The sequence below is a fragment of the Sinohyriopsis cumingii genome, chromosome 18 (assembly GCF_028554795.1).
Source record: "Sinohyriopsis cumingii isolate HCF-2022 chromosome 18, ASM2855479v2, whole genome shotgun sequence".
Classification (NCBI taxonomy): Eukaryota; Metazoa; Mollusca; class Bivalvia; order Unionida; family Unionidae; genus Sinohyriopsis; species Sinohyriopsis cumingii.
Window position 1 is genome coordinate 35,869,344 of NC_142978.1, and position 18,318 is coordinate 35,887,661.

The 18,318-nt window shown below is 33.6% G+C and overlaps 1 protein-coding gene across 5 annotated transcripts in view; it reads right to left on the reverse strand.

Moving 5' to 3' along the window:
* Positions 1 to 596: 596 nt before the first annotated feature.
* LOC149776396 (oxidoreductase NAD-binding domain-containing protein 1-like) overlaps positions 597 to 18,318 on the reverse strand; it is a 45,726-nt gene continuing 28,004 nt past the window's right edge. For 4 of the 5 annotated variants that reach the window (XM_089940771.1, XM_089940769.1, XM_089940772.1 and 1 more), the window contains 3 exons: positions 15,127 to 15,351; positions 8,437 to 8,527; positions 597 to 2,497 (listed from right to left, as the gene is read on the reverse strand). In XM_089940771.1, the coding sequence (XP_089796897.1) occupies positions 2,331 to 2,497; positions 8,437 to 8,527; positions 15,127 to 15,351 (483 nt within the window). In that variant the 3' untranslated portion in view covers positions 597 to 2,330. Of the gene's footprint in view, positions 2,498 to 8,436; positions 8,528 to 11,364; positions 11,482 to 15,126; positions 15,352 to 18,318 lie in introns of those variants that run through there. The other variant, XM_089940774.1, reaches the window with a different exon arrangement.

Below are 18,318 nucleotides of genomic sequence, written 5' to 3' on the forward strand. Positions count from 1 at the left end.
GTGTTTTACTTTTATATGTTCTCCAAATTTCCAGAAGCTGAAATCTTTCTTCACGGGTCACACTACTATGCGAAGTGGGCAACTAAGTTGCCTAAAAAAGGTAGACTTTGCCTTCTTCTGTTAAGAAAGCAAAAACGAGTTTGTCCTGTGATTTTTTAGAGGTTTATTGACTGACCGTAATTTTTTTTAGATTCCCCCTCACCTTTGCCAGGTTAGTTCAAGTGTCTTGTTGTAGCAAAATGTGCTCGTCAAGCCATCAAGTAGCTAGTGTTGATATCAATTATGCAGACAAACAAAATCTTGCACATTCACAGACATGTGTTTTGATAGCTGATTGAGCATTAACCCTTTCCAGAGTTAGCAACTATAACTGCAATTTCCACATGTTATCCTTTGATGATAAAAACATACAAACTTGTGTTTCAAAACTTTAACAATAATATGTAAATAGCAATTTGTGTTGGAAAAGCAGAATTGGTGATCTGGATTTTAACTGCCTCTTGTACACTATTTCATCGTAAAATTAGTTTGAAACTGTAACTGAACCAGTCACAGGCCCCTATGATAATGGGGAAATAATGACGGACATCGCTGTGTCTGGGAAGTACCAGTTTATTAGATTGTCTGTTTTCATAAACAATGGGGCAAATATATTCATAAAAATACACAATTCATAGAAAGCAAAGCCGAGGTATTCTTTTTTCAAAGATTTAGCTTTAATATGCAATTATGTAGGTCAGAAACATATGGGACAATGCTATGTTGTGGAATTTGCAATAAGTTCTGTAAGGTCAAGGTTGTTTTTTGACTTGACTTGTATTTGTGAAAATATGGGGGAAAAAGCAGTCACAGAAGCAAATACTATGTAGCTGATGCCTAAAATTATTTCAAGTAAGTAGACAAAAAGTAAAACCTCAAATTTACAACTTTATCAATCGACTGTTGTAATGAATCTGTATAAAAAATATCTAAAAATAAATGCACTCACATGTCTGTTGATTCGGTTGGAAAGAAAAGGTTTAGTTTATATACTGACAATAAAGGAGCCATGTCTGTAATTTTATATATTTCAGTGTGTTATGTATGAATAGTTACAGTAATGTTTTATTTGCTACAAATAAATTGTGACAAACAGTATGATCTGAAGACACGTGCGTATTTGCCCACATGTACATGGGTCGTAAAAAAATAAAACATAATATAATTTGGTTACTCAGTTACAATTCATTACACTGTAGTTTGTGTTATTCTCCTTTAACTCGTTAACCCTAGAGGCTTTTGTCATTTTCATCTGAAATGTGAGTAGGAAACACATTTTGGGGGCTAATTCTGAATACATCTTAATACATTGACTTCCAAGAGATTTCTGGTTAACCTAATGCCTAGTTGTGTTAAAAACATCATTTTTCATTGGCTATTTTGCTCACACATGAGCAGAAGGGTAAAAGTTTTTTTTGCTTAATGGACCCATCATTTTCATATCCAGACCACTTTTTATTCCAAACATCCATTTTATCCTACTTTTTGAAAAGGTTTGCCTGTGTGCAATTCATACTGGTTTGCCTTAGATATGAGGCCAAAAAGTCTAAAATCCAAACACAAAATCAGATTCTGACCACAGGCAAATTTTGGGTGGAAAAAAATTGGGTCCAAAAATTACATTTTTCCCACTGTATTTTGTAGTGCAGCTAGAAAATCCAGATTATTTGGTATCATTGTAGAGCTACATTTGTCTACATTTCTATAATACCACACATTTTAGTGTATATTAAATGACCTTGATGCTATAGAGCTTGGAAGTAGGCTACTACCTCCTAACAGGTAAACCAGGTGCCAAACTGGTTAACGAGTTAAAGTAAAATGGTCAAAATAACTTGGAAAATTTTATACTTGAAAATAAATTATTGCTTGAATCCAATGTTAAATGTGAATATGAATACTGGGAAATAGAGGGCATAATTCAAATAAGAGAACATGCACATTATTTATATATATATATATATATATATATATATATATATATATATATATATATATACTATGTTTCTTGCTTTGCTTCCCCTTCTCCCTGTTGAACTCTCACTTCTCCCTGATTTGTCTAAAAGGAGAAGTCACTTCTCCCTAAAATTCAACTCTAGTTGATCCCTGTTTCTTGTAGGATATTAATCTAGAAACAGCACTTGAAATCACTATCAGCCTGGTTTTTGGAACTAACCGGTTATATTTTAAAGGATTTGCTATTAATGCTGCAATAGTTGTTGAATCAAAGTCATTATATTCAGAAAGAAAATCTGGAAGCCTGTCTGGAAAAGGACTGAATTTTATTAAGTCTACCACCATTTTTCATACATTATTGCACTGTTTTCTATGCCTAGACTGTGTATATGTCTCTCCATATCCTCCAACATTGGACTTGGACCACACAAGAATGCTTTGACATTCTTCTTGTTTAACCACTGTAATGCTTGGCTTATGTCTTCAAGATTAATTCTTCTGTCTACAAATATAAATATTTATTAGTGGGTGAATTTGATGACATCAACACATCTGAAAATTCCTTGCTTATTTGATCATGTGTTTATTACCACTGTACAGAAATTGCAAAATAGTCATTCCTTTACAATTTTGAATTTTTTTCTCCAAGAACTCTAATTCATTAACCCAGCTTGCCACATTTATGTATAATGAGGTTTCACCTTACTTCCAAGCTCTGTAACATCAATATAAATTGGTGGTATTACAGAGAAGGAGAAGGGTGCAGTGATACCAAATAATGTAGGCTTTCTACTTGTGTAAAAAAAATTAAAGCAGAAAAAAAATGAGATGGGTTTGGATATTTTTACCTAAAATTTTTCAAGTTTTGGAACCAAGTTTATGTCCAGACATTTGACTCTTTTGGTCTTAGATCTAAAGCAGGCCAGTCCAAACTGCAGATCAATGAACCTTTGCAAAGGCAGAATAAATTTGATATTTGGAGTGAAGAGGAGCTATATTCAAAGCTTGTGGGTCCAATATGCAAAAAGACCCCAATGAAATAAAAAGGGTCATATTTCAACTGTTCTGCACATGTGTAGGGGAAATAACCAATCAAAAAACAATATATTTTAAGCACCTAAGCATTCAGCTAAATGAAAATCCCTTGGAAACAGATGGTATCACAGTACCAATTACTCTTTTGCAATAGACCTCAATGTTAACTTTTGGCGAAATAAATATACTTTCTATCCTATTTCAGTATGCATGTCACACAACAGCATTGAAAGCAATGTTATGTCAGTTTAACAACCAAAGAACCAGGTATTCCAATGCATTTAACAGAAATAACTCTGCTGGAACAAAACAGATAATAGCTGTCCTGTCACAAAAAAATACATTTTCAATGAGATGTATAATATTTTTAACAAAATCATGAAATACAAAACAGGATCTAGATATGAATTAACATAATTTCACATGCTGTCATGAGACTAAACTTTTATTTAAGCCTGAAAGAGACTATAACTCTTACATAATGCACCAATCACAGCTACTCATTTTGTTTATTTTTGAACCCGGACACTATTAGCTCCACTCCAGTGGGGTTGTTCAGGACTTGAACCTATATTTATCAGCACCTATATTTATCAGCGTAGAGATATTCTTGATGACAGGTTCTGTGCAGAGAACACCATAATTATGAGCTGCTGCAAGTTTTGGATCTACATATGTTTAAAATGAATTGTCAATTCCACACCAAAGAGTCGGGTACTAATTTAACAATGAGTTTTCTGAATTCAGATCTGTAAAGAACTGATATTCCATCAACATTGGCTCTATTCTTTTCAGTTACAACTAGGATAAAGTCAAAAGATTCTTTTCCGTAAGCTTTTTCTTTCAATATCAACTGATCCTAACCAGCTAAATCCATACATACTCTATTTTATGTTCATCCATTTTGTTCTCATTCTTCCATATCATCAGTACAAGTCCTTCAGTTGGTATCTTTATACCGGATGTGTTTGGATACATTCAGAAATAACCTAAAAATTCAGTTCCTACACCATTCAGGCAAAAACAAAAAGCATCTCCATGGGTCAATAAATTAATAATGGAAAAGTTAATTGTTTTAAAAGAAAGTAAAAAAAAGAGAAATATGTTTTATGCCCCATCTATGACAGAAGGAGTCATACTGTTTTCCTGGCACCCACCCATATATCCATCTTGAAAACAATTTAGCATGTTAGCACGAAAAACTACAGAATTTTGAGCAAATACATTTACACAATTTACAATGGCCATCGGTAAGTGATCTGGTTAGACTTTAAGGTTATTAGAACAATTTTTAAATTTTGTACAAATTTGTAAACTTTTTAGAGGTACGTTTTTTGACAAAAATCTTGTTAGCAAAAATAATAATAATAAAAATAATTAAGCAAAACCACATGAGGTAAACAAAAGAAAGTTTGTAAGCATATATGTATTCACACTTAGATGACCTCATTAGATTTTCAGGTCATTACAGCCCTTTTTCAATTTGTTGAATTTGTTGTCTGTGCCCTAAGGCAACAAAGAGAAACAGAAAAGGACTCAGATAAATTATGCCAGACTTTTTGACATAATTTTTGTTAGCATAATGAAGTAAGCAAACAAAATATTTGATATTTTAACGATATGTAGACAACCTGGTTATATATTCAGGTCACTACAGCAACCTTGCAAGAATTACATCTTGTAACTTTTATACTCGTTTTGTTTTACGACAAAAACTCTGTTAGCTCAATTAAGCAAGAAATAAATTACATGATGTAGACAATGAAATTTGGTATGAACATTTAAATGCAAAAATAGATTACCTGATTATGGATAGATATAATCTGCTGGTCTTATCGACAAACTATATTCATTTTGCAAAACATGAACGTTATGGTCAACGGGAATTTAATTAGTTGTCTGTGCCCTATGGCAACAATGAGAAACAGAAAAGGACTCTGAAAAATTATGTCAAACTGCTTCTTACATACTTTAGGTTGAAATTGTTCTTAAAGTTTAGGAATAAGTTGTCTATTGTGTAAGATGTTGTTGTTGTGGGGTTTAACGCCATTTTTCAGCACATGATGGGCTATACATGGCGGCCAGTATTAATGGTGGAGGAAGAACCTGGGAAAAACTCGGAAAGAACCACTGACCCACGAGAAGCTACTGCCAAGCTTTCTCACGTACCCACATTGGCTGAATCTGAGACTCAAACAAGTGCAGACAGAGGTGAGATGGCAGTGATACGTAACAGAGAGCACCAAAGACCACTCGGCCACTCGGGGCCCCGTGTAAGATGTATATATTTTTACTTACCACACCTATCATTAGCAATGCTAGATTTTAAAAACAAGCATTGTAAGATAGCTTAATGAAATGCTGTGAAATGCATTTTGTCAACATTCATGTACTGAAGAAAGAAAAAAAAAAGACCACTAAATGAGGTCACAAGATCATTATCTACTAAGTTTTATATTTTGTTTCTGTAACTTATATAAGCATTTAATTTATAAGTTAAAAATTAGATTTTTTCCTAATTTCCATCCATTTTCTCAAATGTTTACCTAATTTTATTTTTAGTGGATCTCTTTCTACTTCAGATACAAACATGCAATTGGTCAAGAAAACAGCTTCAGATCTTTTGATAAAGGACAAAGATTTCACTAAAGCTGAAAGGTACAGCTTTGATTCTCAAAGGTGGTGAAAATTAAGTGTATAAAAAATAGGGTTCCAAGATGTACTTCCTGTTTGTATTGTAATCATGGTACATCCACACCTCTCATATAAACATTTGTCAGATTTACCTTTCTAATTAAAGAATTTCTAATTAGAGCAAGTTTTGAAGGTGCATAAACAACTGCACTGAGGATTCAGTGTATCAGTCACAACCTTCACTGGAGATAAACACACCTCTGTGTTTACAACATTATTTCCACAGAGTCATACCATCTCAGTATTTTGCATCCTTATTAAAGGAACTTTCTTAGCCATGGTGGGTTTTCAGAAGGTGCAAATAAAGACTGAAATGGAAATGTCAAACTGAATGCTATATGGAACATCAGAACAGAAAAATAATAATTAAAATATTTACAATCAAAATGCTCACTACACCACGCGTGAAAGTAATCAAATATGGCCACACAAAAACAAGGGGAGGACAGTGGATATTACATAACATTGGCTTACTCACTTCACAAAGTTCATCTTGAGTGGAAAAGATGGTTATATGAACATACAAACACCAGGTAATTAATGAAGAATGTATGAAGATAAACAATACCATTATGTTCAGGCTAAGTTGTTCAGAGAAGAACAGAGACCCACCCCTACCACAATTCACTAGGCAATCACTGAAACTTGTGAAGAAATCTATTTTCATAACAATATCCATGCAGGAACAAAAATAAACACTTTTTCTGGGGAGGGGGTAGAAAATGATTCACCAAGAAAACAAAAGTCTGCTACAACATCAAATGAAACTATCCTATATGGAACAAGATCAAATGAAACTATCCTATATGGAACAAGATCAATCGAAACTATCCTATATGGAACAAGATCAAAATGAAACTATCCTATATGGAACAAGATCAAATGAAACTATCCTATACAGAACAACATCAAATGAAACTATCCTATACGGAACAAGATCAAATGAAACTATCCTATATGGAACAACATCAAATGAAACTATTCTATATGGAACAAGATCAAATGAAACTATCCTATATGAAACAACATCAAAATGAAACTATCCTATATGGAACAAGATCAAATGAAACTATCCTATATGGAACAACATCAAATGAAACTATCCTATATGGAACAAGATCAAATGAAACTATCCTATATGGAACAAGATCAAAATGAAACTATCCTATATGGAACATCAAATGAAACTATCCTATATGGAACAAGATCAAAATGAAACTATCCTGTATGGAACAAGATCAAATGAAACTATCCTATATGGAACAACATCAAATGAAACTATCCTATATGGAACAAGATCAAATGAAACTATCCTATATGGAACAAGATCAAATGAAACTATCCTATATGAAACAACATCAAAATGAAACTATCCTATATGGAACAAGATCAAATGAAACTATCCTATATGGAACATCATCAAATGAAACTATCCTATATGGAACAACATCAATGAAACTATCATATATGGAACAAGATCAAATGAAACTATCCTATATGGAAAACATCAAAATGAAACTATCCTATATGGAACATCAAATGAAACTATCCTATATGGAACAAGATCAAAATGAAACTATCATATATGGAACAAGATCAAATGAAACTATCCTATAAGGAACAACATCAAAATGAAACTATCCTATTTGAAACAAGATCAAATGAAACTATCCTATATGGAACTAGATCAAAATGAAACTATCCTATATGGAACAACATCAAAATGAAACTATCCTATATGGAACAACATCAAATGAAACTATCCTATATGGAACATCAAATCAGATAAATAATAATTAAAAGATTTACAAACGAAACTCCCAAAACAAAAACTCTTTCAAAACAAAACCGGAAAAACCTGAAAATAAATACATAGAATTATAATTCAGCACTTAAAATAACATCTTAGAACAGTTTTTTAAATTATTTCAACCAACTCAACATGAAAATTAAATGTTCACAACCATGTTGAAATAAAGCTTCAAACTGCGAAAGAAACTTAATGTAAATGAAAGTAAAAATGAATGCAGACATCTGCATACAATACAACAACTTACTGCCCTTGGACTACCTTTTATTCTTGTAGGATATGTCATAAAAGTAAACGAATTTAACCTAAATAAGCCCATCTCCTGAGAGTTACACAAAACCAAGCACAGGCAACAATGCACATACTGATGCACCCCACACATCTATGGGGACACAATATACTACACCTAACTTATCAGTCTCAAGGGCAAAGGTCATCAGTGATTAAAACTATATATAAAAAAAACATGAAAGTAAGTCACAAAAACTCACCCAACAAGATTTATACCTGAAGGGAGGAGGGTACAAGCCAAGAAAACCAAAAGCATATGCCTGGTGTTCATTGTTAGTACAAGTTTGTTGTGTCTACTTCTCCTAAACTATATTGTCGTGAAACAATATAATGTAATAATTAGTTATACCTCAGAAATGCTTACAATACAGGAGCTTCCTGGGGATCACCATTTGGGCCCATACTAGAAGTTACATCCTGCAGACTTTTAAATGTGTATCTATTTTTAGTAATGGAGACCATTTTTGCTGGTGAACAAGATGAATTATAAAAGTACTGCTTCATAATGCATTCAATGCATTAATAATACAAATTATATCTGGCAAAAGAGGAAGGACTTTATGTCATAAGACATGGATGGAATCCCTCAAAGCTCAAAATAAATATCTTACAATGAAATCCACTGTCTGTTCTCTGCTCTCGTGTTACATGGAACTGGCATCTGATATGAGAATATGTTTGCCTGATCTCTAACAGCTTCATCTGATACAAAAATAAGAGGAAAATTAAATCATACTATGTTAGCATCATTACGTTTTAGTTAATCCTTAATTACACAGTATCAGCAACATACAATTTTAATAAATTTAAGAATAATAATATTTTTCTTGTGATGGTTTTCATGACGACATACAAAAGTAAGAAACTTTATTTCCTAAGTGAATATCACACAACAATTATCAGGAAGGAGGAATGCCAGCCAAAAGAATGGGATTTTCCAATAAACTTAAAACAAAATATAAATCATCAGCATTTCCTTTAATACAACACCAACATGTCCACCATCTTACAAGTTACCATATATGCTTGATTATAAGTTGAGTCCAAATGCAAACACTAAAGACCCTGATCTACCATCATATAATGCACTGGCAGATCAAGATCTATGGTGCTTGTTCTATTTATCACTCTTAACAAACTGCACAGACACGAATCTACCAGCACATTATGTTACAGGACATCTGGATCTGTGGAGTTTGCAGTTGGACTTGACATATAAGCAAGTACATATTGTAGCTTTAACATCCTATGTGTTTTTACAAATTGGCATTTACTACAATCTAACCTTGGTTAAAACTTCTGAAACCATCTGTCAAATTGCTCATTGGCAATGAACTGATAAATTAGGATTTTGTCATCAAAATATTAAATGCTAAATTTGCACACAAAAAACTTTCATGCATGTTATTATTTTGTAATATATACTACAGGTAAATAATCAAATATGCAAATAAATTAAACAAACATAAAACAATAAATCAATATGTAAAAACCTTTAATTTGATCTTCATTTTAACTGTTTTTTCCTGATTTGCAAAGTTTCAGAAATGGCTCCCATCAAAGGATTTAACTTGCTTTAGTTGTGCAAAAATTAAGTCCCTTTTTCTCAGCAAGCACAAAAGGTTTATGAAAAATAGCTATTGTGATATTTCTTTTTTGCACAAGTACTAACCAAAATTATTTATACAACCTTGAAGTTCTGTTGTGAAATGTATTTTCTCCAATTGGTCTATACAATACCTCTTATGTATATTGCAAGGCTATATAAACATAAAACCATGAAAAATATGGGAAATACCATAAATACATGACACAGCAGGTTGTCAAATTAAAACATATATCTACCACTTTAATCTGTCTGTTGGTAACTTAGTTTCCACATAATAACTTTAACAGTCCACCATCTATAATGACTCACCCTGGATGATATGCCACCTTGAGATGATATGCCATATCATCCAAGGTGAATCATGTGCTATAACATTTGGAACATCCTTGTCTTTTTCAAATGGAGTCAAATGTACTTTACTCAGAAATAGCCTCAGAGATAACTGTATCTCCCAACATCTGGAAGTTGGCCAATAAATGTTAACACAGTACTATTTATCAGAGTGCACATTCTACTTTGCACTATTTTGTTCTGTAAGCAGAAAGCACTGACTATTGTAGGTCACTAGGTCAGAGAAAGCAAAAGGTACCGATTCATGATGGTCACTAGGTCAGAGCAATAGAATACACATGAAGTGTTGGTACACAGATTGAGAGGAAATACACAGCAATGATGCCACACACACCTTGCCCTTCTTCTCATTCACCATTAGTAAGAAAAAAAAGTACAGTAAGATAAACAAATACTGAGGAATACACACACGCAAGATTACTCATAAACTTATGAAAAGAATGTAGGATAAAACGGCCAAACTATTAACAACTAAGTTTTTGAATATATGAAGTGTTTGATGAGGCCATGTGACATTATATTGTGTTCATATATTTTCACAAAGACTATTTGCATAAAATCTGGCTTAAGTTCAGACAATGCAAACTGAATCTATGCTACATTTATCTGGTGCAAAATAATACTTTAAACTGAATACAGTGGAACCTGTCTTGAGAGACCACCCCTTCTGCCAAAACATAATGGTCTCTCATGACAGGTGGTCTCTCATAACAGGTTATAACACTATATAATCTCTAAATCTGTACATGGAGAACCTGGTCTCTCAAGACAGGTGGTCTCTCATAGCAGTGGTCTCTCAAGACAGGTTTTACTGTATATGCTATATTTATTTCAAGCAAACTAACACTTTAAACTGAATTAAGGACTGCCACTCTTTTAACTATTTAGAAATAATATGCATACAAATCATAATCCAATTTTACTAGTGAATTGAAATAGGAGAGAGGCATCAGAAGCTTCATAAAATAAACACTGAGTTAAGTCCTGATCTTGTGCATAGTGCATGAAGGCTTACTACACACAGGTGACAATGGATTTATGCCACAGATGCATTAATGAGGTTATGGCATAAATATTAACTTGCTTCAATCAAAAGTAATTTTTCCAATAGGACACTTGTAAATTACAATAGTTCTTGGGCTAACTATACTCCTACGTTTTAGCAATGATTATTTATGCATAATTTTCCAACGTGTTAATACATATAATAATCCATTGTCCATGTGAGTCATAGCATATGGCACATGCAATGGCATAAAAATGAGCACAGTGGCACAAACAAAAATGTTATATCTTATTATAAGTTATGCTAAAATGCAAGCATGTAAACTGAACTGGCATATAGCAAGCGACATCACCTTTACATAATCCTTGCAGAAAGGAATTGTAACATTAATTAACGTATATGACCATCAAGTGTTGTGGTGTGCTGGTAGAAAGAGAAAGGACAAGAGTTCAAGTATTTAGAAAAGCCCAGCAAGCAATTACTGACAGAAGGTTCTTTTATGTTAGATAGGCAGAAACAGCACAATGCTAAACACAATGCATATATATATTATTGATCTCACTCTTGAAGGATCCCTCTGAACAGTAGCCAGTAGCCACCCACTTTATATAGCCAGAACTCCATGGCACTGCCGAGTTGGTGTTCCAAGATATCCTTCAAAGATGGTTACTCTTCTGACATGGCCAGCAGCTTGCATATTAGTGCAAAACTCATATTTACAACTCACAAGCAGCCATGTAATGGTTGTTGACAGAGAGAAATCTCACTAATATTTGATTTCCCAGCTCAAACTGCTGACATTTGTTCGAACATGCTGATAAAGTAACTCTAATCCATACGAGGAGGTAACTATTTAATCCGTACAAAGAGGTAACTAATCTGATTATCCTTACTGTGTTCGTCTGATGTTAGGTTTTATCACTTAGAAATTACTGGCTATTATTACTAAAAAGAATGGAAAGCCATCTCCTGTGGGTGTTTCTGCTTTTCACAGATGCCTATATAACGGACTCTGTAACATTGTTTGGTGATGTGTGCATGGTTGAGATGGTTTAGGGGTTGGTGCTTACATGTAAGGCAATGGATGCTCTTTACTTGGGGACCTGGGTTCAAATCTCCATTGAATATGAATTAAATTTTCCAATCTGTATGATAATGCTGTATATTTGCATTAAAAAAAATTATGTTAGTACTATGAGTCATTCTCCAGTGCAATCCAGGGATAGCACTTTCCATTATATTTGGTGTTTACCTGTAATCCTCTCTCTCTTTACATACATACATACATACATACATACATACATACATGTATGTATGTATGTATGTAGGGGCCCCGAGTGGCCGAGTGGTCTAAAGCGCTCTCCGTTACGGATCACTGCCATCTCACCTCTGTCTGCGTAGGTTCGAGTCTCGGATTCGGCCAATGTGGGTATGTGAGAAAGCTTGCCAGTAGCTTCTTGAGGGTCGGTGGTTCTTTCCGGGGATTTCCTGGGTTCTTCCTCCACCATTAATACTGGCCGCCATGCACAGCCTATCTTGTGCTGAAAAATGGCGTTAAAACATACAACAACATGTATGTATGTAAAGAGAGAGAGGATTACAGATAAACACCAAATATAATGGAAAGTGCTATACATACATAAATATAGTGTGTGTGTGTGTGTTCAATTGACTGCTTACAAATTTGACATGTTAGGCATTGCATTGTCTATAAGATGCTCCAAATTATCCACTTCAATTGTTTGGTCTTTATTCTTTCCCAACTCATAAATACTCTATAGCCATGAATCACAAGAGAAAAGAGATCTGAAAGCTTATCACCTGGACTTTGAAAGCATATTATTGAACAATTTAACCCAGTGTCTACACTGTAAATAATTACATCAGTCCCTCACACCATGTGCATTTTAACTATATATTTGGACACAGTGTGTCAACAATTAAAAACCTTTAAAGTTAAATATGTCTAGCCTAGGCTTTAATTAGGAAGAACAAAAATATTAGCAACAAAAACATGAGAAAATAATTCAGCATGGATGGTTAACATTAAAACTGAAGCAACAGCAAAACTCAAAGCAAAATGATGATTTTCTGATACATTTAAGAAATAAAGTACTGATAGAGAACTATATTTGTGTTTCGTTCCAACATTTTACACCTCCTTTGAATATTTTAATTTGAAATTTCACAAATATCTGGCTGCCACATTCATTCTGAAGAATAAATGGCTAACAAAACCCATTCAAATTTTGGAATTTGGAGGTGAATGGTTTGCTATACAATCGCTTAAAAGCAGTGAATAGCTGATAATGCAAATGTCCATGGTGCAAATAAATAGTACAATAATGATTTTTGTGCTTTTAGTGGCTGGTTGCAGAACTTGATATTGTATAAAAACCTGGTTTTCAGAATGCAAATTTATAAAGTCCATAATTTACACAGTAACCTTGAAATGAAACGAAGTTTTTTTTACAATTCGTATACATGCAGCACAAGAAATATGATTATCTTCTACACCTGACCTTCTTTGATCTGATTTCCAAAAGAACATAAGATGCAAAAGGATTGAAGTCCGTTCTCACGTATAGCAACAAGTTTGTAGAGAAAACACCTTATAACAGTTCTGAGTGTCACCACTAATGGTACCTGCCTCCCAGTATGTGCTATATTTAAGAGGAAGAGAGTGAGGCTACTAAAGCTACCGTCAAAAGTGCTCATCCAGTTCCAAGAAAATGGGTGGTAGGACACAACCAATATGAAATTCTGGACAATGAAAATATGGTACAAGTACACCAAGCATCAGCATAACATGTTAGATTGAGTAGCTTCTGATGCCACATCTCTGATGACACAGAGCATAATTTCAAAACGGACACAAAAATACCAACACCGATTCTGGGGTTGGCACATGTAAGCTGCAACTCCTTGATGTATTTATGAATAAGCCTTACAATAATCCCCTGATGAGAAAGGAGTAGCTGAAGTACGTACATCAGCACCAGCAAGCATAAATAGGAAAGAGAAGATCAAGTCTCCTGCCAGACAGATGATAGTAAATTATTTATCAAAAGCATGGGGTTCCATTTATATTTCTGAGAGGCCAAAGCTCATTAAAAATCATGCCTCATAACAAATTTTAAACTCTGAATGGATCCAAGGACTTGTCCTTATGAAATGATTCAGTACTGCCAAATATGGATGTTACATTAGAGTCTGATGATGACTGTATCTTGGAGGAATCAGAGATATTTGTTTACTTACTTTCTTGTGATTCAGAGGAGGTTTGAATTTGAATCAGATGATATTCCAAAGGATTGTGAATAATTGTGATGCAGTTCCATACTAACATTAAGCACTATGTCTAGATGTAAGATACATGCATGCTACAGTAAAGTCGATTAATTAGAAGTTGCAGTTAAAAAGAATATACCATAACACAATAAATGTTTTTAAATATCTATTTCATTTAACACTGAATATTAGAATAGAATTAGAGCATTTCACCTGCATAAAAAAACATCACACTTTATGTCATTGAAAAAGATAACACTCTTATGTTGGCACAATCAAATTAGAAATTCATTAGGTTGCATCTGTTACAAGCAGCCCATATCCTGAACAGCACTAAATGGTTGCCTATCTAGTTAACAACCAATTATGTGATAGCTGCATTCCTAAGTGAAGTCTCATAACTCAAATTACATAACTCAAAAAGTTTTTGTTTCACTGCATTTAACTGTCATTGGAAAATATGTATTTCAATTAACTTTAAACCCATTCACTTAGCTATTTATGAATTCTAATTTGTTTGTTTTAGACAATAATTTCATTATTTTGTTAATCTTCACTAAGATAAAATTACCAAAAATTAATGAAATCACATTAATGCAAATTTCGCAAATGTTGAAATTGTGTGAGTCAGCAGATATTTGCATCAGAATAATGACTGCACAATAGATTATGCATCTGGTCTGAATGAAGGATGTATGGAGATGTTGCATTTTGACAATTTATGATTAACTGTATGCATTTAAGGAATATATATACACAAAGACATGCTAGTCTAAAGCGGTATTACATAAACATGATCAATTTTATTTACAATGACTCGAAATTCTGACATGCAGAAAATCACAAATTGTTAAATAAACTTGTTCTAAATTTGTCATTTTGTACATCAATCTCAAAGTATCATAACATCAAACATCCTTGCTGTTTATGAACAAAAAAGCCTCTAAGACATGATCTCACTGAAACAAAATTTGTTTTGAAAAGTTTGATGTGATCATCAAGCAATATCGGATCTGTGTTAACATGTATCAGATTGTTCATTACCTTGAAGAGAAGTTCTTGTACCTGTCCAGCACTGTAAAGTAAAAACACTTTCCCAAAGGTCTTGGAACTTGAGGCTAGATCTACCACATGATTCAATATACTGTAGACAGGATTGATTCCTACTCCACCAGCGATTAACAACAAATCCTCCGACACATTACTAGGGTTAGGGTTCCAGTAAAAATCTCCACCAACTCTCAGAGACACAGTATTTCCCACCTGACACTGTAAGCATATAACATAAAGTGTAGTATCATTAATCTAACATGCATTATTCAGCTATTGCTCTAACTGCTGAAGGTTCTCCAAATAAAATGCAATTTTTGCATCTGATGAAACATTATCAAATACTGAAATATTTTGCCAAAAATATACTTAGGATTTAATGATGTGAATTAATTTTTTATTTGTGTGCATAAGAAGAAATTTTTATCATTTTGCTAAAACAAATATATTTGCTGGCATTGAAATTTGAGGAGTGGGGAAGTAGTCCCATTGTTTCATATAATGATAACTGTTCACAGGTCTCTGTGTTCAAGGTTTATATCAGCCATGAAATCCACAAAAACAAGTATGCAATGAATTCCACAAAAACAAGTACTCTATGAATTCCACAAAACACTAGTGACCAGTGAAATCCACAGAAAGAAGTCTACCATGAAATCCACAAAAACAAGTATCCCAAGAAAAATAGTTGTTGTTGTTGTTGTTGTTGTTCTAGGGTTTAACACCATTTTTCAGCACAAGATAGGCTATACATGGCGGCCAGTATAACTGGTGGAGGAAGAACCCTGGAAAACCCAGGGAAGAACCACCGACCCACGAGAAGCTACTGGCAGGATTTCCCATGTACCCACGCTAGCCGAGCCTTGGACTCGAACCAACGCAGACCGAGGTAAGATGGCAGTGATCTGGAACGGTGAGCACTTTAGACCTCTCGGCCACTCGGGGGCCCCATGAAAAATAGTAAAATGAATTACTATTACATTGAGATTAAGATGTGGCAAAAACAAATACTAGCCAGAAAAACATAAATTTCATTTAATTAATGGCGATCTATTTTAAATGCCAAACATACCCCTGGAATAGCAATTATTTATTGATGGTAATAAAAAATTAAACACATTTACTGGGCAAATGAGTTCATGAGATGTTTCTAAGGAGAAAGTATCCAATCCATTTTTAAAAAATAAGTGTTTTGTGGAATCCGGTGTCTCAAGTGCATCTATCAAATTGTTTTCCCCTTTCTGACTTGCAAAAACTTTAACAGAAGAGATCCCTTTTTTTATTTAGCCCATGTATATTTAGCTAAGTGCAACATTTTTGAATTTAAGGTGTGAACAATCATATGGATGGATTTTAAAGTAAAATGTCAAGTTTCTAAGCAGGCTGGACAAAATCTAGCACAAACTTTTGATGATGACGATGCCATTATTGACACAAGTTTTACATATGCCTCACAGTGCAATAGTCTGATGCATAGACAAATTTTTCTGAAATAATCAGGATATTTTATATTTCAAAGACAAAATATTTTTCTACTACTTATTTTTTCATCTCCAAATTATGACAATATTTCTTCCAAAGGTTCCATAAAACTGCAAAAGCTATGATCAAAATCTTCAAAGAATGGCAAATAGTGTTCAAATTTTGTTGATTGGTGCTGTTCCTTTTGATTCCCTGTCTTTTATACAAACATGTGCATATGTTTACTTCAGAACTGAGGCAAGTTTGGATTTTTATTAAAAACCTTTGTGGTAATGCTGATAGTGAAACTTATACATAATTTGATCTGTCAGTGAGTGCTAATGGAACAGCTATAAAAGTGATAATCTTACAAAGCCAAACATTATATGGGACACAAAATGTTTTCATAATACAAATGTATATCAAGTCTATGAATATATCTTAAAGGGTTCTGGTCAAATAACTGGACAAGATGTGTGCACACAATCTTTATTCAAGATGTAGACAAGTCATAAAATGTTGATCAGAGGCATTTTTTACAGGTTATGCCAAGCCAAAATACAATAGCATACTAAGTTTCATGAAGATATCTTGATGGCTTCAGGTGATACCAAGCCACTAATAGTACCATGTGCAGATGGAAAAACAGACTCCTGCATACTTCAGTTGCAGGGGATATAACCACTCAGGATACCAGATGAAAAAGGTCTTAATAAACAAGTCATCATTTTAAATAACACACAATATACAGGTTCAATATTAACTTTATTGTAAATATAAATAATCTTTGGCATAATGGGGCCGAATCCTGCAACCAAGTCAGTGAGCTGAACAAAATGTACCCCTCAAAAAATTGTGGGTGTGTGTGTGGGTAATAAATGCAGGCAGTAAAATATGTGCTTCGTCGGCACAGTTACCATCTTAAATTGATGCATATTAAATGAGAAATACACCTGTAGTGAAAATAAAGAAGACATAATATAATAGTTTACTTTATTTAGAGAACCATGAATTGGTACATATACGTGAATACTGTTTATATATAAATGTCTAATGTATAGCATGATTAGAGTATCAACACCTGCGAACCTCATCATGTACATTGAATCCACAATACAAGTGATTCCATCAAAAATATGCACACACAGAGCTTTAAAATATTTATTAATTTTGTAACAGATCATATTGGTCTGATTTCAGTGGGAAAACATAGCACAATCATGTAACGAATGACGAAGCACATTTACTTTAAAGTACGGTTCCAAGTCGGTAAAAGTTAGTTTGCGTATTAAGCTGTTGTTAGTAGCGTTCGTAAACATAAACCTTTTCCCTACAAAAAAGAAACTTTCACAGCACAGTTAACGTGTTCCAGTCACGTTGGAAAATGCAAAAATCCATCAGATTCCATCACTTTTATTTAAGTTTGGTACTGACTTCCTCTGAAGAAAAGTTCTTTGCTGTTATTGAAAGCTTGTAGTTGGCTTTCTTTGAAGAAGGGTGCATGCGCTATTGAAGTCACCGCTCAAGGTCAGCTTTGGAGAACCAAACGAATGCCCATTTCTTATTGTGGCGGCAACATCAAATAATTTTATTGCATGATTGAGAATGGTATTTTTTCCATTTGCTGAGTATGTTTTCATAACAGTCGGTGCTTCAAAGGTAATCTGTTTCCTTTGAAATTTCAGCAAACTATTTTATCTCGGTACATTTTAAAAAGGAATTGGT